Genomic DNA, 27,680 nt, shown 5'->3' on the forward strand with positions numbered 1-27,680 from the left:
TACATGAGAAATATCGTAATTTATATGCAATCAAAATAGATTACAAAACAAAACTAACCAACAACATACTCAATGTGTTGTCATTAGTTGTAGATAATTTTAGCTTTGAATATCAGAATCAAGATAATTTAATCGCTAACTAGGAAAACATTAACAAATATAAAAACAACAGAAAACCGTATATTTAATTTATCAGAAAATATTACTAATATATATTTTAGTATCAGTGTTTACATAAAATAAAACATTGGGATCCGATTTAATCATTGCTATTTTTATATGTTTGAAAATTAACATTTCGATATATATCGATATTTTATTTTGATATTCATATCGCCAGACTACGATTCCTATGCACACCGCAAGTACCTCATGTCTTTAACCTCAAGCCGCCTAACGGAACGGTATTATTAGGCCGTCTGGGTCAGCTGTCATGCCTGGGTGAGCCATTCTCCTCGATACATCTAGATCGCCGCAGCTCAACAAGGAATCCATATTCAATCGAATGCCTTTTAAGCATCCATAGATAACCATGTTTTTAGGACGCATTTTCCAGAAGAAAATATCAAAAAATAAGTTAGTCAGTATCGGAAAGTTTTATCAATACGGATCGAGGTACACTTTTTTTTTTTTAATACGTATAAACGCAATAAATTTATAATTTACACAATTTTTTTTTTGTCCTCGAGATGAAGAGAGAAGCATTGGAGTGCTCGAAAATAATTAAAACGCGTATTAGATGTTTGGAAAGTAATCTAAATTATATTGATGTCATATCGCAGCCTTGAAAGTTAATTAATTGATAATTTACGAGATATTTCATTTACGTTCATTCAAATTTCAATATTAATAATTATTCAAATTCCGATTACGTTTTCACAATATTAATCTTTTTTTTTTCGTACTATCTCTGCTTATTAATGGCCATTATTAAACTTTTGTATTTAACCTTGAATTTCATTTATTTATTTATTTTTTATAAATTCCTTTCGAAGCTCTTATTAGGATAAGTTGACATCTACGGCCTAGAGCAACAAAAACAAATGTTCATTTTTAGATGTTTATAGTTTTTAATTTAGCAAAAACAATATTCCCTCTATCTATTGTATATCTCATAAGCACATGAGGAGTAATTTATCAGATGTTAATATATAAACATCTCAAAAATGTAAAGGTTTTTCGACAAACAAATGTTCTGTAACCAAAAGTTATTTAATTTATTCCAAAATTTGACTTTTCTACATGGATTGCCTCAATAATTTTTTAATATTAAGTTTCCAAAAGTGGGCATCTTGCTTTTGATATAATCCGTCTCACATGCCCATTCTCGTTTCTGAAAACCTTCAGTATATTTTTCAAATTCCATGAAATTTCGACATTAATTATTTATTTCCCCAAGCTACACATATTTACTAGTAACACAATCATTTAAAAAATTACATTGTCCAGATTTAATGATGTTTAAGAGAAAAATGAAACAATATTAAAATTAACCATGGTTTAAGAAAAACAATTTTTTGGGGGATTTTTTTGTTATTCTGAAAAACATTCAAGGTGGAGAAGTTAAAATTGTTAATCAGCCTAAATAAGTATTTCAGAGCTTTTCTAGACTAAGAAAGAACATCTATGTAGACGTAACTTTACTGAACCCCACTGAACCAAGGGGTTCTCAAAAGATAACCATAATGAAAGAAATTATAGAGTAAGATGTGTAGGAAATTTCCAATTACAAAAATTAATTTTGTAAAGGTTGACGTAAAAAAATAAATAAAAACAAAAATGTATATTTAACAGAAAACTTTTTTAATAAGTTCGTTTCTAAAAAAAATTACTATTGTAACCCTCAAATTCTTGTTTATCTTCCACGAAAAAAAAGTGGAAGTAAAAATTAACAAAACTCCATTTAATGTTTTCATAAACATTAATGAGTCAAAAAAAGGGTCTTTGAACTTTATATTACGAACTTCACTATCCCTGAATAAACTATTCAAGAAACACCCTTTTGTGTGATAACAATTGAAGTAGCATCTGAGTACTAGGTTTATACATTTTGAAATCAATTACATATTTTTAAAAATATAATTTCAATTTTTTTTTTTGGTATTTACGAAGTTGGAGAAGTTCAGATTTAATACAGTAATATCAAACCGTTTCTTTTGGCTATTTTTCAAAACTACTTAAAAAAATTTTTTTTTTAAAAAGTGAAAATTTTTATTTTTATTTTTGATGTGATTATTCAATACATCCTGCAGTTTCAGAAGTTAAAAAAAGTTTTATAAATATTTACTTATTTTTTAGTATAAAAAACAAAGAATTCTTAGATAAAACGTGTAAAAAGGCTCTTTATATGCTAATTAACTTATCTTTAAGTCATTGCTTATACTATCAGAAACTGATTTAGATATGATGAGTTATTTTAATTATTTTCCAAGTTGCTACTTATTTATTTTTTATCTTGAAGAACTCATGCTGTAAGCCCGTCATTATGCTATCTCAACATCTTAAGAGTCTTCTGAGACCTTTATCTATCTGTATTTATAAACATAATACTATAAGATTCTCGAAATTAAATTTATCGATTCTCTTGCTTCCTGTTACATAAGCGAAACAGTGAAATATCAATCTGTTAATTATACAATCTCGAAATAATATTGACAAAGAATTAGTGTCACTTCTGAGAGCTTAATATTACATGTCATAATTCGCTTAAAATATCTCATTTGACATCTTAAATACTAAGACATGCGTTTGGCATTTCAGTGTTTGATAAATAAATATTTTTAAGATATTGACTTATACAAAGGATTTCATTAAATAAGACCCCTTTCAAATGAATTTAATTAATAAATATTATTAATAAATTCTTGAGGAAATGATTAAATGTAAACACAGCTATCAATATCCACTCTATTCTTTTTAAGTAATCATTCATATCTCTAATTACTTTTTGTACGTCAATCAAAAATGATATACTTATCCGTCATGTTTGTTTCAGAGTACATACCGAAGCCCTAGTAAATAATTAAGCTGAAAAATCATATGTGGATCTCAGAAAATTGCAAAAAATAAATAGAATAGTAAGTATACATAATACATAAATAAATTAATTTTATTGGTTAAGTAAAATAATTTTTATCCAAGTTGTATCTCAAAACACTCTTAACTATTTCTTTAGTTCCAACGTTAGGCCATCCCCAGGGACAATCTATTACATAGCAGCTTTTATTATACATTAATATATACTATATTATTTATTATTAACATTAATTTTTAACAAACAACATTATCAATATTAAATTAGCATACTTCGAAAAAAAATTTACACCTTACATCCAATAATTTAGAAACTTTTTGCAGAAAATTTTTTGCCTCAGGCCATTAATTTCAGTCAAATCACTATATGAAAAAAATAAGCAATAGGAAATCATATTCATTTATAATTAAGCCTGCCTTAGCTTATGTCTAATTACCTATTTTGTCACTTTCCAATTAAATTTTAAAACTTTTTATTAGATTAACTTAATACTATTATAACTTTCCTATCACACAATATTTTTAACCTTCCTTACACTCAAGTCAGGGATATAATTGATTTATTTCAAACTGTATATTGTTCTAAATTCTCATTTCTTTAATTAAAATTCATATCAATGTTAATTGTAAATGGAGTGCTTAGAGATTCAACATGGATTCAAATTATTTTATTTAAACAATAAAAACCTGTATAAAAAAGGTGAAAAGATCATATATAAAATATATTTTAATGCTAAAATAAAACTAGTTTTTGTTTGTGCAATAATACAAAAATTAAAATAGGAAGACTAGAAATACTTTCTAACAAACTTCTCCAGTCATGAATAATTTATCTTTATCACTAATTTTTCACTTTTCTTGGTTAAACTATTCCTCGAAGATTCATTTCGTGGTAGCTAGATAGGTCGATTTCTCTAGAATTAAGATGGTCAGTACAGCGCATAAGCATAGGAGAGCAATAGGTCCTTGAACCCAACCGATCATTGTACCTATTTTTAATTGAATGATCGCTCATTAAAATAGTATTAATATGAATAAATTAAATACAATATCAAATATGTTAATTCTTAATTGAAAGAAAACTATCTAGAATAACAATGACGTAAGGATCCTATAGAATAATCCAGAAATTAAATTTAACATATAAAATTAATATAATTATATAATTCAAAACGAAAATAATCACTAATTTACCTTTTTAAATAACTAAATATGAGCAGTTTCAAGATGGAATGTAAAATGAAAAATTATTTATTTAAAATTAAATTCATGTTTATTAATTTCTATTTGAAATGTACACAAATTTAACTTTGTCATATAATAAAACATGGGCTAGATTTTTTTTATTTTCTCACCATTGTTATAACTATGTAATATTCAATATAACATACAAAATTGCAACACAAATTTGTAATAGTCTGCTAGGTTTTAGTTTTTTTTTTATCAATAATCTACAATTTTTATCTTCAATGAATCATTATTGTTAGACTTTTTAGCCTTTCGTGAATGATTGTGCTTCTAATCGAGAACATTCTTTATCCTTTTAATACTCATCCTTAATACAAACATTATTTATTAATTTAAATAAATTATAAACTGATTACATAAATAAATCTAATCCTTATGTACACCTTGCATTCAAATCTTATTAAGAAAGAATAATTTATATATTTATGTACTTTTATAGTTTGTAGCTAGCAAAAAATTGACATCGGATATTGGTTCTATAATATCGGTTTATTTTCAATAATATTTATTTATACAATCTCGTTCAGTTATAAATATGCATATAAATCGATATTTTAGAAATTATTTTAAAAATTGATAGACACAAATTACAAACCTAAGTTAAAACAAAAATAAAAATGATTTTTTTTTGTCTATCAACATCCTTTAATCGCTTTGTTCTCATTAATTACTATTACCATTAATGTAGCTTTCACTAAAAAAAATTATAACTGTATTTTATTTTACACTTTACCATATCTAATGATAATAATACTAATAGTAAATAGCCACTTCATATATGCCGAATATTGTCTTCTTAACCCACCACCGTATTCTGATTATGCGGTCGGTCTTACTTTGAATAAATTTTTTTGTATGGAGTTACATTATAAACCTTACTAAAAACGAGAAATCGATCCTCAATTTTTTTAATAAACAAAAAAAATCATTGTTACATTTTTAACGTATTTTTTTCCTACTTCTCTATATTTTGCTCAATATTTTTAACTTCGAGCCATTTGATTGGAGGAAGGAGATTATATTTGACATCCCACATTATCACTTGTCAATTTTACCTCATTTTGGTTCTATATCTGTTAAGTTTTATTAAAACCAAAGATGGCTATTTAATGGATCGAATGATCTAGCAAGTTGCGTTTTACCTCAGTTATGAAACATTTTGGTCACATTAGGACTACAATATATTACTATTATCCTTAAAACTTTATGCAGAATTCAAAAATTGTTTAAGTTTATTAAAAAAAAAGTTACAGTGCGTTCGGATAAGATGACTGGTAGCGAGTTCCGAGGATGGGTTGGGTCTCAAGAACCACATTAATCCTATGCGATAAATTAAATAACAATATAACGATGGAAATCTGTCACGACCCATCTTGATGTATGGCAAATGAAGTATTCATAATATTTTACGGAGTATTACTTGATTCATATTATTATCGACTCTATTAATTCGATATTACTATTGATTTTTAGAATCATATATTCCATCATTATAGCCCAGTATCTCCCAGGATTTGTATATCAGTCAGGAGATCCTCGGAGAGCAGCCACCGACGGAGCGAACAGGGGAGATCGATATTCGACAATGGGGCGAGGGACTAGTGAACCTGAGGTCAATGCTTGCACTCTGCCCACTAGTCGCGTTTCCTGGTTCTACTTCTGAGTTGGAGGCAACTGATCCAAGAAACCATTGGTAGAAATGATGATCAGCGGAAAATTTAATATTCTCTGATTAAAGGGGGAGGAGGGGTTACAAAAATGTGGCAGCTCCATTATGAAGGAGTTTGAACTTAGTGTACTGTTTAATGGCGAAAAATAATTATTTCGTTTAGTACCAGAAATCTGAAGCTCCCACACTTGTATACATACTCAATTAAGATTTTAAATAAACAAATTATTTAAATGAAATTTTTTGTAATAAATATTTCAACTAAAAGTAGATGGACCTACTGACTGCCCTACAGTTTAATTTAATGATGTTACTCTTACCCCTGTCGAACAGATCCGCTACCTTGGACTAAATTTGGTCAAACGATTACAGCACTTACTATACAAACGGTCTAAACTTCCAACACATAACAAAAGACTGATCTACATGACTGTAATAAGGCCAATCTGGACATATGGAGTAGAGCTTTGGGGCTCCACTAAACCTTCGAATTCCTCTCGTATTCAATCCTTACAATCCAAAATCATTCGTAAAATTCTCAATCCTCCTTACTTTGTCACAAATAATATCATACATAGAGACCTTAATGTTCCCTATGTAACCGATCTAGCCCAAACCAGATATAATTCCTTCCATTACAAACTCCCAAACCCACTAGTTTCTAACCTTGCTTCCTCTTTCATTCCTGACAATCCTCCGAGGCGCCTGAAAAGAAGATGGCCACGAGACCAGCTAATGTAAAGTGTCATTAGAGTGCTACCAATGGGTAGTTTCTCTACACGCCTGTAACACTTCAATTTAACTTAGATCAGATTTACTAAATGTATTATAAGGTACAGTTGTAAATAGCAATTAATAAATATTAAAAAAAAAAAAAAGTAGATGGGTATGTGAATCGGAAATTGGAAAAGTGGTGATTTTACAGAAAAAAGTCGTACTTCCTCTCAAATAATTCAGACAGTTACATAATGCGAGCGCAGAATAGCGTAAGATATACTTGGTAATTCTTATACGCACAAATGAGGAAAATGCGGATAGGAGAGGAATTTGTAGGAGTTAAAGAAATGAGAACTGGGAAAGTAAATAGATAGAATCAAGGTTTGTGTTACAGCTCTCCATGTAGTATTTTAGGGTGAGTGGCGTGAACAATCCCAAGTTCTATTTATGGGCATGTAACACCTTCAACAATTGGCTCTTGTAAAAAGGGATAAGTAGATAGCACTGCACTAGACAGGGTTCTTGTAAAATGGAGGGAGCCGTGAGAACTTAAGTTACTTGAATGCAGTAGTGTAAGAATTTTTATAATTCTACTGATTTACGCAACTTCATACCCGTGGAAGCTTTGCTATACGAACATTATTAGGTTATATATAATTGTTTATTAGACATAATAAAAATATCCATATAGTCTCAGACTTATTATTTTCTTGTAACTCCCACGTTTCGGCCATTCTCAAAGATCTATTAATTAACAATTTCAATCATTAAAAATTATTTTTAAAAACATTCTGAACCATACATTTCCTACGTTTTATACAATATCATAGTCAACATTAGTTATCAAAATGTAGGAAGCTATTATGCCTTTGTCAAATCTTATCTTAGTCAATAATCTATAAAAGATTATTAAATTAGGGAACAATTTTTATCATATGTTAAATTTGAAAATACAATGGTCTTGCATAAAGAAAATAATACCTTCAAAAGAAAAATATTGGAAGCCATATTAATTGTACTGTTAATTTTAAATCAGATGCAAGAAATTTGAAGTTTTAAGCAAAAGTAATTTGTGATCATAATGTTTTTATATAAAATAAATAATACATAGTTAAATTAGATAGGTTTTAATACTAATATCAATAAATAACGGAACTAAAATAAAATAGAAAATATAATGAAAAAATGGCAAACCTGAGATGTAAGGTAGCTTAAACAATGTAACCGAATAATTACACTAAGTAAAATTGTGATAATTATAGGTAATTTAATACATTATGATAAAAATTAATTTACTAGTGCATATTGTTCCCTAATTTAATAAAGTTTTATAGGTTGTTCACTAAGACAAAATTTGACTAGGATATAATAACCTGCAACAGTTTAATAACCAATGTTGGCTGTATTGTAAATAAGGTAGGAAATTTATGGTTCAGAATAGTTTTAAAAATAATTTATAATGATTGGAATGTAATTGAAACTGTTAATTAATAGATCATAGAGAATGGTCGGAATGGCAGAAACGTGTAGGAGTTACAAGTAATTAAAAGGGTGATATATAGATATTTTATTATAACTATATGGATATTTCATTATAGGCTATTTTTTTGTAATTGTTAATAATGGAAATAGAATAAGAAAATCATAGTCAAATTTACTTTACAATTAGAGTCATACGCAATAAAAAAGTTTATAAACTTCGTCTATTCGGTTATTTCTTACTTTAGAGGATTAATAGCATTAAAAAATAAAAAAGTTTTTTTTTAATACTTTTTATTTATTGATAGATTCACAATCTGCCACACAGTTGTGGGCAATAGGTAATAGTGATGAATGATCTCATCATACATACTAGAATAAAATTAAATAAGTAAATGGATAAAAAAAAAAAATAATAAAAAAAAAACTCTCTTGAAATATATACAAACAAAAGAATAAACAAAATGAACATAATCAAACTATCTGTATGAAAAATAAATAAATAAAATAACATAATGATAAAATAATATATACAATATTTACACAATCGACCTGAGGATCCCGAGCCCACTCTATCCCCCACGTGTGAGGTGTAGAGCAGAGCTCAAAAGATCCCAGCGCATCCCTCTCGCCGCATCACTTAAAATTAAAATTAAAACTTATTTTACTGTATAGTGATACAGTAAAATAAGTTTTAATTTTTATTTTTAGTAACTTTTTTTTATATGCAGCAAGTCATTATATATCATTATTCATTATAATAATTGTAAAAAACAGGCATGTGCCAAACCAAATTTAAGTAAATAATCTAATCTATAGATAATATATATGTTCATAATCTATAGCGATATCTGCTAACCAGTTTTGTAAACAAACTAGAAGAGCGACCAAGGTCAACTCAAGTCGTTAATATTTGATAAGCTTTGTTCCTCTTCGCTGAAAGGTTAATTGCGCTTTCCCCAAAAGCGTAAGCCTTTCATCTTCACTACATTTTGTTATTAATTATTAAAAAACTCTTCTTTGGTAATACTAATATTTATATGAAATATCTTTATGGGGAATCCGTGCCGTAAAATCAAATGTAATAGTAGTAACTACATATATCATGTGGAAAGGTTAGCATCTTTGTATAAATGTTCCTGAACTATTTCCTTGTGGTGAATTAAATCTTTTTAGTACGATTCTTCGAATGTATATATATAAACTAATAACGAAATATAAACTTTTTATCAAAAAACAATCCCCAACCTTGAGATTTTCTGCCACTTTATAAGTTATGTATAGTTTTTCTAAAATATTTAGATTTCCAACGATATATAATAAATCTATACTACAACTCTTATTTCCAGAAATGTGTTTTCAACCTGAAATAACTATTTTTCCTCTTATCTCCTTAAGTAAATTATAAAATCCTTCCATTCTTTATACTTATATTTATCATTAAACATAAAAATTTGAGAAAGGTAATCATTTTACTATTAATAAAATTCAAGGAATTTTTGAAATCGTTAAAGCCGTTTTTGAGAAAATCGGAAAAATGTAAAAAAATCGAAACTTCCATTTAGCTGATTTTATCGAAAAAGTTACGCCCATTTCTTATTGACACAGTGTATGTCTGTATACACTGTGTCAACAAAAAATCACTCACTCGCCATAAATCGTTTTTTTAACCTACGTTGGCTGCATACACTCAGACCATTTTGTGATGCTTGGTTATTTCCACTCAAGGGAACACAAAACGTACCCCCGCCCCGTCAATAAATCGAATTAAAAAATTTCTACGATCACAATATTTTCCTTTACCATATACTTCATATATAGTGATAGTAAAAAGAATCAATAAACTATTGTACAATTAATTGTTAAATATATACTATTAATACGATAATTTTAATAAATAAAAACTACAATATAATAAAAATATGTTATTATAAGTATAGATTATTCTTGATAAAAATACTTGTTATTCATAAATAATTTACTTTAGCAGAATATTGATTATTTTTTTCACCTTTGTTCTAGCACTGATTTCCTTTTCAAGGAATCTATTTGTATCAAACACATAAACTCCATATAGTTCATACCAGATGAATTATAAACCATATTTTTGAAATTATAAAATCTTTTGGGCACTTGCTCAGCCTCCACTGGCTCATTACCAGGGATGCGCTGGGATCTCAAAGAGCTCTGCTATACCTCTCATACGTGGGGGATAGGTGGGCTCAGGATTCTCACGTCGATAGTGTAAATGTGTGACTGGAAATTATTATATTATTTATTTTTATTATTATTTTATTTTATTTATTTATTATTTCTTGTAGATAGTTCGTATATTTTCATTTTCTTTATTCTCCTGTTGGTTTATATTTAGAGATTTCAGTTATTTTTTTTATTTATTTATTTTTATTCAAATGTTATTTTATTTTAGTATGAATACAATCAGTTATCACTATTACTTATTCCCTAGCAATGTTGGGGCAGATTGTAACATTTATCAATAAATAAAAAAATATCGGATGAAGGAAATTATAAAACATTTAGAAATTTTAAAATATCGATAGGATTAAACCAAGCTACGAAACACTAAAAATAATTATCATCTAAATTTCCACTGATAACGTATACTAAATTCTATTATCTTATAATTTTAAATATATATTTTTTCTTCATTTAACATTTAGATAAATTATCAAAAACTACTATTAGGAGAGAATTATATATCGACTGAAAATGAAGAAAAGCAATACATCATTGTTGAATGTTATTAATGAAAAAGATTTTGCAGACACAACTGTTTTGACAGAGTTGCATACTACTTTTTCTTGAATCTTTCAATTTTGATGAAGATTTGGGTTTAATGTTCATTTCATTAAAAAAAAAATAACACTAGTTTGAAGCTGTTTGTACTTTCCAATTTTAGCCCGTACACGCTGTCTCAGTTAAAAAATTGGCTAGCCAAATAACTTCTATATTTTATCTTTTTCAACTTTACAATGAAATACTTATGAACTTAGGTTTTTTAAAAATTAATTTATACTAAATTCAGGTATAATTAAAGTGTTCTTGGAAGAAATTCTTTTACATTGTAGAGTAAATAAAAATAATTTGAAATTTGGCTTAACTAGTTTTGAAACTGAGCACTTTAATTGACCTAAAAAAATATTGATCTGATATCTAAGTAAATCTTAAGGAATTTGTGGAAATTATATACGGAATGTTAATGTTTCGAAGAATGTATTTCTTAATTTTAATTTATAACTTTGAAAAGAAATTGAATTCTTTCCATTCCCAGAATTCGTTGTACAAGTTCTTGTTTCTTTTATTACTGTTTAGTTAGACATTTCAAATAAAGCTGATGTATAGAATAAGAAATAAAAAGTTTAGTAAAAACTTCCAAAATAAATTAGGAAATTAGAAAAATTGAACATAACGTAAAAAAAAAAACTTCTTAAATCGAAATAAATTATTTTTCTGTTTTCATTAATTTGATTTTACTATTTAACAACTTTAGCGCAAAGCAAATAAATATCTAATTACAAGGGAAAAAAATATATGTCTTAATTAATTTGAAGTTTAATCTGAAGAAAAGCAGAACGTTGAAAACAGTTGGTATTACTTGCTCCCATTGTTTGTACTTCCTTTTGGAACCTTTCCAAGGAGCCTCTTTCTTCCTCTCGATACATAGAAAAAAAGAAAACTACATTGCTATTTTAAAGATTTCCTAAACACTGAGTCTCATTCTTTTTAAAGGACTAATGTTCATTTCAAGTCAATTTTATGTATACGTAAACATTTATGAGTTCTTAAAATTAAAATTCATACCTGAGGAATATTTTAATTATGTTACATAACAAATAAGGAATAAGTACATATCCCTTTAAATAAAAATGGAAAAATTTAATTTTGTTTTTATTCCCTAGCGCTATTAGGGCACAGTTAACATTTATATCCCTCTCAACATTGAAGGTTAAGATTTGTTTATTTTGGGATTCAATCTAACACAACTCTGTCGGTTGTTTAAGGAAATGTTCAAAAGAAAGGTATAATATAATACTATTCTTCGGTCATCAAATAATATTTTATAACTTTATAAATGCTTTTATTTTAATAATATAAACTATAAATTGATATTTTAAATGTTTATCTTACAAAATTTAGTAAAGAATACTTAGGGCCATAAAGGTTAATCCTTTGACGGGATAGGGTATCTTTTATTACTGATACATACACCCTCTGCATTCCCAGTCTCTTTTAGGAAAGGGTATGTTTTACATTCTCTTTTACAGACTCGATTCGACTCTCATAAAGTTTAAATCATAAACTATAAATATAGATCACATAGAACATCTGAAATTTATATCCGTTGCGAAAAAAAAAAAATAAAATTTATATATTATTTCCTGAAGTAGAGAAGACCATTGTCTGTTGCTTGCATTTGTCCTTACTTTCAAATTTACTCCCCATTATATCAACAACCCCTTCCAGCGAATTCCTATCTTCTCTCACCTTCTCATATTGCACATAAATTTAGCATATGTTATGTTAGAGATAAGAATTATTCTAGATTTTAGAGCAGTAGTTGAACAGAGTTGTCAAAGGCCACTCTATGAGACAAGTTTTATAAAGTAGTCTGTAGATAGTAATTGTACATATAACGTTAAAGTTTCTACATCTACTCTCTTCATATAAAGTATCTGATACCACGCTGCAGTCGCATTTCTGTAACCGAACGAAGTTGTAAGTTCTAACCAATTAAAGCCTATTTTTTTTTTTAAAAACGAATCACCCTTTTCAGTACCATTAGATGTTGTCAATACACTAACTATATATTATAACAAGATTCGACCTGAAGTTAATGTAAGCCTAATACTTTTTTTTTCATTATACATAAATAATATATAGTAGTTCTTTATAAAAATATATAATGTAATATATCACACCTTGACTATTTTTAAGCAGACTTTACAGATTCCAATTTGAAGAGAACCCTCACGTGCCTTACAATAGTTTTTGAGATTAAAAGGTTAAGTTTTATTATATATGTTAGTATTTGTGAAAACAATCGCATCTTCGACTATGCTGAACAAGGTTTAGCTACTTAGAATTATTTTGAGATTCAGTCATCTTTTTTCATGACAGAATTGGTCATAGAACCAGAAAGATCACCTAGTTTAGATTCTTCATATGTATGTGTTACACTACTTCTGAGATTCTTCCGTGTAGAAATAGATTCAAGGTAAATAAATTAAACCATATGTTATTATTGAACGTACATTAAATTTTAAATTTCTAAATTTGAGGTATTATGATTATTTATGTGTTATCACGGCTTAGTTTAGTTAATTTTTACAAATACAATTGAAATCCCAGATGCAAATAAATTTGTGCGAACCTTTTTAAAAAAGTTTAGTATTAAAATTTCAAGTGTTCAGGTGATCATCCAGCATGAAATTATATTTGACGTAAGTTCTTTTAGTGCGTTAGGTATATTAATATTCCCAGTGTGTGTTTTTAAAGATTTAATTTCGTGGAAGTCATTACATTTCATTCTACGAATTATCTGTTTTAAAATAGTAGAACGGGTACCAACCATATGTAGTGAATTAAAGATACGTGGTATAAACCATTTTGATGAATATTTTATGCTAAACCATTTACAACTCTTCGACACCTTTAAAATACCATTATAGAAGATCTTTTTTGTTTTATCAAATGTTGAGTCATGGATTTTATTTATTGTTCTTTGATTATGAACTATGGTTATAAATTTCTTTTATAGCTGCGTTTATTCAAATAACTGATACTATTCTAGGACGAATTGGAATCAATATTGAGCATATGATTTATATAGTGGAACATTAAGAGGCTGTTATAAAGAGGTTTCTCCACATCTCTTTACCCTCTTTGACTGAGTTGAAAAAAATATAAATGGTAACATTAAAGCATTAGGTTGTAATAGAAAAATAATCTTGAATGTATTTGTGATAAGGTAAATGAGCATTAGCCCAGAAATTATTTTTGGTAAGAAAATTGAGATTTAGAAAAACAAAAGTATGAGTTTACCCTACTCTCTTTTAAAGCAAAAGTGAAGCCAAATTTTGGGGATTGGCCACGCCCTCTCTGATTTTCGTTGAAGTTAATAGGAATCTAAACCCATCTATCTTTGAAATCTAAACCAATAGAAGGGAACCTGTGATTAGATCCTATTTTTCTGCCACGCCCCTGGAGTTCATCAGAAGGCTTCACTTTTCCTGGTAGCTTACCTCACCATTATGGTTCTTCCTCCAAGACACCTACATAAGAAATGTGTCTTTTATTGTTAAATTAATCATTAATAAATATTTTCTACAAACGTTTAAGCCTTTAATTCAATTTGGAGGAGCTGAAGATGTTACATCAAGATCTTAAAAACCATGAACAAATGACGGATATGTAAGAAAAACGTTAAAACCCCCAAAATGGACTGATCAACACTCAACACCAAATTTACGTATTAGTTTTTAACCCTATAACTCAATTTTTAGGCTTTTAGGGGTACGTGAGTCCTTAAGGCGGTATGAAATTTGTCTGAAATTTTCCCCCATTTTTTAAAATTATTCTATCCATAGATATTGTTTTATGTAAACGACCCTAAACAACAAATTTTAATTCAAATCAATTGGGTGCCGTGATGACAACAAACATCCTGATTTTTAAGAGATCTCCTTAAGAACCATATGTTCAAATAAATTGCTTTGTCTCACACTTCTTTTCTCCAGTCTTTCATAGCTTTTGAACAACAACACCTTTGCTTTGATCAAGTTATTATAATTAATCAAGTGGCACTCTCGTTTAGTGATTCATACTTATATTTACTCTTAGCAATTGATTAAAAGATGTAGTTATATTTATATACTGCTCTGTTAATAAAGTTACTACTAATATATTTTATATATGTATTCTTTTAACCGCCATACAGAATGAAATAGGTATGTTTGCGACATTTTTTCAGTAAAAATGTTATTAAGTATTTAAAAATCTAAATATACTTAAGAATAAATTATCATTTTTCATTGTACTCTGCAGCGGTTTGCTATTCCAATTATCTAATAATATTATCTTTTGTTACAGGAGAATCTCTAAAATACGACCATGTGTTCCCGTGGGCTTCACACCCTACTTGACCAGGAGAGTAAAGACCAAGATGTGGAAGGCAGCCCAGTGAATGAGATTCTTTCATCCATTCCCGTTTTTGACAAAGGAGGTGGTGGGGATACAGAGCTTCCTAATGAAATATCTGCACCTTATGAATTCCCTCAGTTTCCTATTGAGCAAATCGAAAACAAATTAGCCAAACAGAGAATTTTGAGAACTAAGGCCGCTTTAGAACGCGGTACTCTACTTGAACAAGAATCCTCAGATGACGTTGACATCTTCTGCGACGGAGGTCGGAAGAATGGATATCATTTTAGTGCATACCAGAGGGTTTCCATAAGTGGAGAAGACATTTCAGGAGTGTCTATAGAGGATAGAAAGATGGCATCTGTAAAACTGATTGAAGCTCTTCAAACCAGGTACAAGTACATGAAAATGTCAAGACAGTCGTTTCCCGCCCTCACTGCGAAATTCCTTCTGAATTCGAAATTGGATATTGCTGACAATTTGAAAGAGGTTATAGGAAACGACGGGATAGCGGACCATTGTGTCCACGCTCCGTCTAACGGCAACCCTTGGGATTGTGAATTCCCGCCCTCCTCCAATTACATCATCAAGCCTGTCGACGGAGTCTTTCAAGTATACAAGAACAAAGAGAAGGCGGACAAGGACGAACCTCTGGACTATCCGTACCCTCGCTACCTCGAGTTTGTTGCTGAGCTGAACAAACTATGCTCTACGATGGTCGATGGTCCACTCAAATCATTCTGCTATCGACGACTTACATACCTTTCTTCAAAGTATCAACTTCACCTTCTCCTCAACGAACTGAGGGAACTAGCTGCGCAGAAGGGCGTCCCTCACAGGGACTTCTACAATATACGTAAAGTCGATACCCACATTCACGCTGCTTCTTGCATGAATCAGAAGCATTTACTGAGGTTTATAAAAAAAACATTGAAGAATCATAAAGATGAAGTAGTGACCAAGGGTGAGAAGGGTGCCATGACTCTCGAAGAAGTTTTCCAATCTATGAATCTCACAGCATATGACTTGACTGTGGATATGCTTGACGTGCACGCTGATAGAAATACGTTTCATAGGTTTGACAAATTCAACTCCAAGTATAACCCAATTGGAGAAAGCAGACTGCGAGAAGTTTTTCTGAAGACTGACAATTACTTAAATGGTAAATATTTTGCTAGGATAATAAAAGAGGTATCTTTTGATTTAGAAGAGAGTAAATATCAAAATTCTGAGCTCCGGCTTTCAATATACGGTAAGAATGTGGATGAATGGGACAAACTGGCGAATTGGGCAATTGACAATGACGTATACAGCGATAATGTGCGTTGGCTGATTCAGATCCCGAGGCTCTTCGATATATTCAAATCGAATAATTTGATGAATAATTTCCAAGAATTCTTGACAAATATATTTCTACCACTTTTCGAAGTGACGAATGACCCAAACAGTCACCCCAACCTCCACAGATTCTTGCAGCACGTCATCGGCTTCGACTCAGTTGATGATGAGAGCAAACCTGAAAACCCGATGATCGATAAAGACACCCTGAGACCAGAAGAATGGACACAAATTGACAACCCACCTTATGCCTATTATCAATATTACATGTTCGCTAATATGGCTGTGTTAAATCATTTTCGGGAGGAAAAGGGACAGAACACCTTTGTATTGAGACCTCACTGTGGAGAGGCGGGTCCTGTACAGCATCTGGTGTGTGGGTTCATGATGGCGGAGAACATATCCCATGGCTTGCTCTTGAGGAAGGTTCCTGTGCTCCAGTACCTTTATTACTTGGCCAGAATAGGAATTGCCATGTCTCCACTAAGCAACAACTCCTTATTCCTCAATTATCATAGGTAACTAAAAATCATTTTATTACTATAAAGTTTATATTTTGTCCATTGAATTCAATATAATATCATTTCAATAAAGCGTTTTAAGAAACTCCTTTGCTTCGATATTGGTACAGCTAACCATACTTTCTATTTAAAATTTGAGGGATTCTGTAGATTTTCCATGAACTCTGTGACAAGCTAATAGGACTTCTGGACTGTATGTAGGGAGACCCCATTGAAGAAACTAACCTCAGACTAGGCTACTATCTTTGTTATATAACCAATTCAAAATAAAATCAACATTTTTTTTTTTTTACTAGATGTCACTATCAAAGCAAAGCAGTACAGTATATTCCCAATCTTTGTATTATATAAACTTCAAAAAATAAATTCATTTATTTATCCGTGCCAGTATTTCTCAAACAATATTTTATAATAGTGCAATCTGTAGATTTCAATGATTGTAAAAATTATTTTTATTGCTAATAAACTTTATGTATTTAAAAAAAAAATTATATTATTCTTCAAAATTTGAATTTTTTTTTTTAACAGAAATCCATTACCAGAATACCTGGCTCGTGGACTCTGTGTATCATTGAGTACTGATGATCCACTCCAGTTCCACTTCACAAAGGAACCCCTGATGGAAGAATACAGCATCGCTGCACAAGTATGGAAGCTGAGCTCATGCGACATGTGCGAACTGGCTCGGAACAGTGTAATAATGAGTGGTTTCCCTCATAGAACCAAGCAGTACTGGCTTGGACCAAACTATCACAAAGATGGTGTCAAAGGAAATGATATAACAAGATCCAATGTCCCAGATATACGAATCGCTTTTAGGAGCGAGACTATGATTGATGAGCTCACTAATATTTTCAGACTTGGAGATGAAGTGGAAACAACCACAGCATAAATGTGTTGCTACACGTTCAAGAGATGGGTTGAATGATTCTGTTTCCATGACATGGAATTTAGGACCCTATGGAATCTATTTTAAACTCTTACTCTCCTCTGTGCAGTTCATTCATGTTTAATGAAACACCCCCATAAGAATTTCTATTGTAATAAGAAACTATGTAATTTATTTTTATATAGTGTACGATGTCTTTATACTTTGTAATTAGATATATTTTATTTTTTATTTTATGTTTCTTATGAAATTATTGAGCTCCATTTTTTAAAATTTATTTTTAATATTTTTTATATTATTTCTTCCTAATATACACTTCTCACTCATGAATTACTTATTGGGAAGGTGTACTGTGATATATATTTCATCTCTGTCTTTAGCGGCTATTGTTTTATTATGATTGGGTACTTAGATAAATTTTGTTTCAGATTCCCTGTGAGCTAAAATGCTAACACTGTGGGTTTTATGAATGACAGGGTTGATACAGGGTTTTTATAAATGAATTTCATTTTTAGCTTTTTCAACAATTGTAGAAAATATATATTCAGGAAACATAAATTAGGAATTATATATTTATATAGAAATTCATAAACAGAAATAACATTGATTATTTCATGAGTAATTATTAATTTCCTGATACATTAGACCTTGAGATTTATAGAAGCTTAAAAAAAATAAATAAATAAAAAAATTATAAAGGGTCTATGTTGAAAGAAACAGAAATGGAGTGGGGAATGGAAAGTGTATTTATATATTATTTAAGATTTTAAAAAGCTGAGTTTTAGTGAAAGAAAAAGAATTATTGATGCTAAAGAAACATTTAGCCTATTAAACTAGTTAACTGGAAACTAGTTGATCTTCCATAAGTGTTGATATTGATTAATAGGACTTGATGTCATAAAATTTTATTTTTTGATCCATTTTACCCATCTCTAAAATATTAGCATAAAAAAAATTCCAATAGACATTGTTGCTTTAGAAATAAATTTAAACATATTAAATGTGATAATATTTTCTTAATATCTAATTTTTTTTTTCATTTATTGTTATATTCATGCGTGTATTTTAATGTTTTAACGAATATGGATATTTTAGGTGATAGTTAAATATAATATTTTTGATAGAGAATGATATTGAAAAACTGATATAAATTTTTAATAATTATATTTAAAAAATATATATATTTATGGTGTTATTTGAGTAACTAACACTTAAATAATTTAATGTTGAATGGATTTTGAGGAATATAAACATTTTAGAAATGAATCATTAATGAGTTAGAAAAGTGAAAAACAAAACAAATATCTCTAAGATATGAGGAAATTAAAAGCAGTTTGATTTGATTTTATTGCATACCAATAAACTATGATTTATTGATCTATCATATAATACAAATATTAAACCATATAAATTTATAAAGCATTATAATACATGTATGAAAGGCCATTAGTTAAGTGACCAAATAAATGGACGACTTTTTCTTTGTAATGTAGACTAGTTACTTTTTTACCTATTTTTTTGATTATGTAACTAAGTATATGTTTAAATAAAAGATGCGCATATAATATATTTTTTAAATTTACCTTAAAGGATTCCCCTCTCCTCCATATTCACTCCTCTGAATAAAAAAATTGAAGTAGTTTTAAGTAATGTATCAGTAAGCACCATCAATATTTTTACACAGACATCTGTTAGTTACACAGACTTAACAAAAAAAGAACAACAATCTAAATGCTAATCAAGATTAGAAGAGTAGAATCTTACTATTTTTAACATCCATTCCACTTTTATTTCTTTTGAATTTAAAATTTTCTTATGAAGTAGACTTTGAATGATGATGGATAATGACAGCTGCTTAGTACAAAATTTTAATTCCATAGTGTTTTTTTAATTTTTCTTTGTGTAAAAGGTAAGTAATTTCTTTAACTCGGTAGTTATTTACCTTTATTTACACTAAAACTTTTAATTTCAACTGAACATATACATACTCATATTGAATAGTAGTTAATTTTTTAATTACTTTATTCCTGTTTTCTCCCTTAAATGGAAAAATTATCATCGACTTAGAGAAGTAATGTAAATTCATTCAATTTAAAATTTACAGAATAGTGTAATATCACAGTGTAAACATCTACATTATTAAATTTAATACTGTATTTTATGGATTATATTTGTTTTTTATTAATAAGGTGAAATTTTCCCTATATAACATTCTTACTGCTGGCCAATAATTTCCCATTCCAGTGTGCACTTCTATTATAATAATATAATTAATACAGGTAGTCATATACTCATGAATATAACACATATTTGGTGTATAACACATATTTATTTTTTTTAAACACAATAAGTTCTACAGAATATATTTTGAAAAATTCTCTAAAATAATTTATTAGTCATATGAAAATAAAGGCTCTCTGAATTAAGAAAAAAAAAGTTTTTTGCAGCTTATTTTGGTTAGGATTTTATAGAAAATCCAAAGTTCCAAATCAAAATACTTTCTCTTGTATGCATGACAATGAATAATTATAGTAATATAATATCTTTACATATATTTATTTTTTTTATAACTTAAAAGTTCTGTGACAGTAGTTATAAAAAAGTTCTATAATATATCCAAAATATGTTTTTTAATAATTCAAGACATATTTATTTGTAACGGAATATGATCAAGATATATGGTAGTTTAATGGGCTATGTTCTTCCTCATCAGACACAGTATTTTTTTTTTATTAATTAAAAAAATTACAACCAATATGCTCCGACCAGATGACAACATATATCAGTCGGTGCTAAAATAACACATAAAAATGATAGACATAAGTGTGAATGTGGAAGGGGAGAACAGACAATTGAGCACATTCTCCAAACATATGTCCAAATGGAGGAAAAACGGAAGCATAGATGGCTTCAACCTATTGACTTGGTGACCAAGCTGTACGGCGACCTGGAGGATCTCAGGAGTACTGCTGAATTTATTTTGTTATTCCCAAACTTGGTCATTTAAATGGGAAGAGCGAAGAAGAAGTGAGATGTAATTATTACAATCTTGACTATTAAGGCGTTGTGGAGGCTATACAATTTTTAAGCTAGATAAGTAAAATATGAATTGATCTCAAGAAATAAAAATTATAATTTAATTAACAACTACTAAAATGAAAATAAAGTAAAAAATAAAATAATAATTATTTAAAAAAAAATAAATTAAATCAAATAAAAATAACTCAAAGGACTTTGAAATGAATAATAAAGCTGTAAATTTACAATTAGTGAATTAATATAATAATGAGAATAATTATAATATTTCAAATAATAATATTAATAAGATTTCAATAGTAATCGTAAAGAATAATATTTCAAATTAAAAAAAAAAATGAATAATATTTATACAAAACAAGACAGTATTTTAACAAACAGATTTCCTTTTCAATGCTGATGTTTTCTGTAGATAAATTTATAAATACTCAATTTAATGTTCCCAGTTCAGAACCTTATTATCGAAAGAGATATTGAATTATTTCTCTGCAGGTACATCCCATTCATGTGGAGGCCAAACAAGCTGGCAACCTGCCCTAAATTCACCTCATAAGTGAGTCGAATTTATGTGGACACGAATATATTTTTGGATCCAGGAAGTTTTGAGAACTTCCCACAATATCTCGAGATTTAATAAAATTAAAAGCCTCTGAGAATAATCAGATGTTTGGATGTAAGTTAAAATAATTAAATCATAATAATTAGTTTAATAAAAGATTATTTGATTTTTAAATTAAGAATAAAAATACTAATAGATGACTGAAAATGACTAACGCTGTGATTGAATTTTTTAATTTTAATTGCATAAAACTCATATAACGTTTGATACGTAATGACAAATACAAGAAATACTAGTGTGTTGAATAAATAAGGTTTTTATTGCACTGTGCAAACCACGACATGTCATAAGAATATGGTAAGGTAAATGATAAGGCACTTCTCTCAGTAAGTTCATATAAGCCTGTAGTGGTGGTGGTTTGTTTTGTTACTTTTTAAAAATTTGATTTTTATTATGTCTATTATTTCTCTCTTAATATATCCTTTTTAAGAGGATCTTCTTTTTTCACAAATCTACAATCCAATAATTAGAGATATTCGATAGCGTTATCCTTCCATTATACTCAACACTACCTGATTCCTCTTCCTCTGAGAGATCTCAGATTCTCCCAGTACAGAATCAGCTGTAAGTAGGTAGTACTAAGCTTAGTCACAGAAAGCTTCCTTTTAGAATGATTTATGATTAGTATGGTTCTCGTCATTTTTCTTCTTCATACTACACACTCTATGTCCGTTTTCGACATGTTTTCAGGTATAAGGCACTGACATAAACAGAATATTTAGTGAAAAACTCTTAGCACTTCAAATATAAAAGTTTCTAGAACTTCATGCATAACTTTTTTCTATATTATGAAATATATATAACAGCTGTCATGTAAACTTTATCTTAAATTAGTAACTAAAAAAATAAATTATTTATATGAATAATGGACTGTATAATTTCAAATATGAAGACTATGGTCAGGGCTGTGGTCAAAAAAACAAAGATACAAAACAACTAAGAAAATTTTGAAATAGTAAGATAATAAGAAACAAAAAAGTAAATTAAGGTAGGATCAATATTATGCAAAAAATGAGAAAAGAAAATTATATCCAAATTAAATGAAGGAAGAAATAAAACAGTATTAATACAAAATAAACAATGATAAGGATAAAAAATTACATAACTATAACGTTAAAAATTTACGTAATTTCTATTCTTATTATTGTTTATTTTATATAATTACTACTTTATTTCTTCCTTCCTTTTATTTGTATATAATTTTCCTGTCACTTATTTTTACATAATATTAACCCTACATTAATTTCATTTTTGGATCTTATTATATTACTATTTCAAAATTTTCTTTTATTACTATTTGTTCTTAGTTGTTTTTGTATCTTTTTAGCCCTGATGAATAACATGGGGCGAAACGTCGGATAATAAATAGTTGTTAACTATTTTTGTTCTTTTTGACTGCAAACCTGACCATCTTCTTCATATTTAAAAAAATAAATGTAGAGTATAAGTTTGTAGTTATAGAGTATAAGTTCCCAAAAGATTTTAATTTTGAATTAGACTTAATAGGTCTGCCATAGAATGTGGGTATTATGTGTAAATACTAGCAGAGTAACTTAGTGACAGTATATAGGGAGATTTTAATAGGAAAAAAAAATATCTACGGCTTTTAAAAAACTTTAAAAAAATATTTTAAATAAAACTTTTATACACTGAGTGTAATAGTATTTGTAATTTAATTACTTTTATTTTTAATTAATTTTTTTATAAATTTACTTATTTTTTTAGGAGTTATTACATTTTGGGTGTTAAGAGAACACTACACTATAAAAAGAAATACAACAAGTATGGAATCATAATTTATTGTTGCTAACTTCAACTGTTCCCACATATCCTAAATTTGGTTTTATGTTCGAAACATCACTGTTCTTAGTACGAAAGTAATATCCTAACAAGAAAGAAATTTTTAAAATTAATAATAAATTTTATTGTTTTTTTACGTTTATTCCTAAAGTAGGTAATTGTGTAAAAGTAAAACAAAAAATAAAACTTATTGGCTTTTGATTACTGATCGGATTCAAGTACACAGTTGTCGTTCTCACAGCTCACAAGGTCGTTAGCATTGTTAGTAGATCATTATCAAGATAGAGGTTTCATTGAGAGTAATACAATTTCCACGTTAATCATAGATTTACTACAAAACGGTGGAAAATCCGAACCTGTCTAATTTTCTTTTCAGAACTATTAAATTAATAGCCCAAGCTTACCATGTGCATTGTGCGCCAGTAGATTTCCACGTTGTTAGGAATTACAATATTTCTCCGTAAAAGCAATGATTCATGAGAATGACGAAGATCATTGTGTCCGTCTGGAGATATCAGACTTAAGAATTTTTTAAAAGTATATCGGAATCATGAGGGGAGATTGAAGGAGGTACAAATTCCTGACAGACCTCTTTTCATTTATTCAGTAAAAATAGCTAACATTTAGCTATACCTGGAGGTAAGTTTAAATATTTTTGTCTGTCAAAGGATTCTCATGTAAACATATTTGAAAAATACAATGATAAAAAGTTCATTGTTTCCTGAGGGTCCGTAGCCCTACACGGATGATTTTTCAATATGACCGCTGTATATTTTTAAGTTTATTGCCAATAAAATTCTCCTAAAGAATAACAAGAAGCTGAAATAGCATAACAAACTAATTAAAAGCGCATTTAACGAGCCATTGATTTATTTTTAAAAAACGAGAAAAACTCTTCAATTTCAAGGTTGCAATTTTGAATTCAAACGTCTTTTTTTCAATTTTAACCACCTTTTAAATATTGCTCAATTCAACTAATTTAAGCATCCACTTAAATTTTTCAAAGATGATATTGGACCGCCACTAAATCGGGGTTTCAGTTGGGCGGTTTGGTCGGAAAGGATTGCTTTATAAAATGTATACTGAGTATAGCTTTATCGTCATTTTTAATAGCCGGGGCAGATTGATGCATAATTACTTATATTTCGAGGTTTAAGATCAAGTTTTATTATTTTTATGTTTTAATAAATATTGTTTGTATAATTAAAGTAAAATCTACAGGGAGACATGTTTGTAACATCCGAGAAAAATAAACGAAAATTCTAATGGTGAAGGGAAAGCAGTTGATGAAATTTATTTAAATTAATACTTAAGCTTTTTCATACTTATCCCCAGCTAATTTCCGAATTATATTTATTTTAGCCACTTTTTAAATACTGCTCGATTAGACTATCGGAATTTTCCCCTTTTCGTTTTAGGCAAATGTCTCAAAAGTGATATGGAAACGCTGCTAAATCGGGGTTTTAGTGGGGCAGTTAAAAAAACAGCAAGTTGTTATTAACACTATAGAACACAGATCAAAATTAAACTATTGATAACCTTGTCTGAACTGTATATTTTATGGTGTGCTAAAAGTGAAAATGAACTTTTTTTTTTCTTTCATCAAGTTCTAATTTTACGGAAGTCCTTGCTATGTAGTGCCAGTTTCGTAGCACTAAATCATGACACTTTTCACAGTTCTTTATTTATTTAACCCTTCAAATTCAAAATTTCATTGAAATAAAAATGTTTAAAGAATACTAAATGTTGAAAATTAAGTTATGGTACTTTTTTTTTTTTTGTTTTTCTTTGGATAGATTTATTTATTGATAGATATTACAAACTGCCACACAGTTGTGGGCAATAGGTAATAGTGATGGATGATCTCATACATACTAAAATAAAAAAAAATAAAAAAAAAAAAAAAAAAACTCTCTTAAAATATATACAAACAAAAGAATAGACAAGATGAACATAATCAAACTATCTGTATGAAAAATAAATAAATAAAATAATATAATGATAAAATAATATATACAATATTTACACAATCGACCTGAGGATCCCTGAGCACACTCTATCCCCCACGTGTGAAGGGTAGAGCAGAGCTCAAGAGATCCCAGCGCATCCCTCTCGCTACAGCACTGGTAGTGAGCCAGTGGAGGCTGAGCAAGTGCGCTAAAGCCGCAAACACTCAACTTGAGTGGAGAATCTGACCATTGCCAGAACTACAATTGTCCATTTTTATTTTAATAAGTCTCTTGGCCACTGCCGTTTCAACCTTCTAGGTGGGCTGTAGGGATGGGTGGAACTAGATAAGGTAGTTATGGTACTTGACTTGATTTAACGAAAAGCATTACAAGTTACAACAAATTTAACATTATAAAAGTTTTAATTTTGTCAGTTACCATGTTTCACGTACAAACGTCTCAAATGCTTTTTTATCATCTCAAAAAAATACATATAAATTTTTGTTATAGGTGTTAAATAACTTGAATTACTGACTGTCATAATAGGCGGATTCGTAAGTCTATATTTACTTGCTGAGCATATTTGGTACGTCACTTTCTCTTCTAGCTAACGGGAAAAACTTAATTTTAGTTTAGTGAAATGTAGTCTTAGCCATTTGGCAAAAAGGACCAATAGGTCCACTTGCCGGACTTGTTCCCCCCACCATCACCAGTACCAGTCTTAGCAATATTTTTCAGCAAATTTTATGTTTCGCATTCATGGAGCAGAAGAGAGGAGGAAATATTTAGATATTTAAAATATAGAAAATGTGTGTTCTAAAACAATAGAAACTGAGCTGAAACGCGTGGTTGCAGTACAAACGCCCTTTGTTATATGTTACCAAATACCATCATTCAAGGGGTTGGTCACAAATTCAGGCCAACTTGTGTCGCCTAATCCAAATAACCCATTCTTACGTTTGCGTTTGCGAGATGTTGCATAGTTTGGCAAAAGTGAAGCATTAGATATAAGCACCATTAGATATGTGTGCCTTACCTTTAACCTGCCACCAACGAACAGAGGCTACCATTCCTAACTTTTCGCTAACTACTAGGACTTTTTTTAAAAATAAAACTAACCCCACAAGGCATGCCTTTCAGGTAACGGACAAATTAGTTTTACTGGTGACAGCTGCCGAAGGGATCTGTGCAATTACTATTGCCAAGATTAATAGTTGTCTCTGGGATATCGAGGAGTCGCAGGATTATATTGCGCTAGCGAGGGTACTGCGGGCAGCAAGCCACCATACACAAATATTAGCATTATATTTATACAAAGTTCATTCCAAATAAAAGTTCTACATCGCCTTTTAATGTGGCAAAAGTCAAAAAATTTGGCCCCAACATAAATTAAACCGAAAAGTGATGGTTAATCATTTCAAATTGCTTTCAAGATTTGTCCCAATTACGGAAACCGGAATCGCGGCTTCTTAATGCGTACTTCTTCTTAAGTTCCGTACTACTTAATGTAAAAAATGAGAAACGGGATTCAAACCCGGGATTTTGTGATTAGTCCACTTTGTAAACAATTTTAACATTTTTTTACAAAATTACATACTTCCCTATTCAATGCAAGAAGAAAAATATAGTGCTGTTAGTCCAGTTTTATATGTTTTTGAGTTCGGTTTTTTTTCCAGAACTAAAAAATTTCAAACGAAATCTGAAAGAATGATCACTGTTTAGTTCATTATAAAACACCAAAACTGTTTTTATACACATTTATTATGAGCACATAGCATTGCTGTTCAATTGTTTTTATATAACCTGCTCATGCCTAACCTTACCAAAGATATGATATTTTAATTTTACGTCTCCCATCCTTAAAGAAAATCAAGATATAATAAATAAAGCTATAACTCACAAACTAAATAATAAAAATGAAACTAATTCTCAAATACTACATTATACTAAATTTTGACAGATAATTCAAACAATAATATAAAATGAAACTAATTCCTAAATACTTGTTTTGTTCATTATAAAACACCAGAACTGTTTTTATACACATTTATTAAGAGCACATAGCATTGCTGTTCAATTGTTTTTATATAATCTGCTCATGCCTAACCTTACCAAACATATGATATTTTTAATTTTACGTCTCCCCTCCTTAAAGAAAATCAAGATATAATAAATAAAGCTATAACTCACATACTAAATAATAAAAATGAAACTAATTCTC

General features: G+C 29.0%; 2 protein-coding genes across 13 annotated transcripts in view; one reads left to right on the forward strand and one right to left on the reverse strand.

The window, feature by feature from the left end:
• LOC106684135 (AMP deaminase 2) overlaps positions 1–19,624 on the forward strand; it is a 72,389-nt gene extending 52,765 nt beyond the window's left edge. For 3 of the 9 annotated variants that reach the window (XM_014426037.3, XM_014426036.3, XM_014426035.3), the window contains exons 2-4: positions 2,996–3,077; positions 15,257–17,163; positions 17,695–19,624. In XM_014426037.3, the coding sequence (XP_014281523.1) occupies positions 15,278–17,163; positions 17,695–18,058 (2,250 nt within the window). In that variant the 5' untranslated portion in view covers positions 2,996–3,077; positions 15,257–15,277 and the 3' untranslated portion in view covers positions 18,059–19,624. Of the gene's footprint in view, positions 1–2,995; positions 3,078–12,750; positions 12,884–13,449; positions 13,609–13,948; positions 14,078–15,256; positions 17,164–17,694 lie in introns of those variants that run through there. The other 6 variants (XM_014426039.3, XM_014426041.3, XM_024362657.2 and 3 more) reach the window with 4 other exon arrangements.
• LOC106684134 (ABC transporter G family member 23) overlaps positions 1–27,680 on the reverse strand; it is a 230,167-nt gene that overhangs the window by 103,128 nt on the left and 99,359 nt on the right. The gene's annotated exons all lie outside the window — the stretch shown is intronic.

The sequence above is a fragment of the Halyomorpha halys genome, unplaced genomic scaffold (genome assembly GCF_000696795.3).
Source record: "Halyomorpha halys isolate HHAL.00 unplaced genomic scaffold, Hhal_1.1 Scaffold547.1, whole genome shotgun sequence".
NCBI classification, from domain to species: domain Eukaryota; kingdom Metazoa; phylum Arthropoda; class Insecta; order Hemiptera; family Pentatomidae; genus Halyomorpha; species Halyomorpha halys.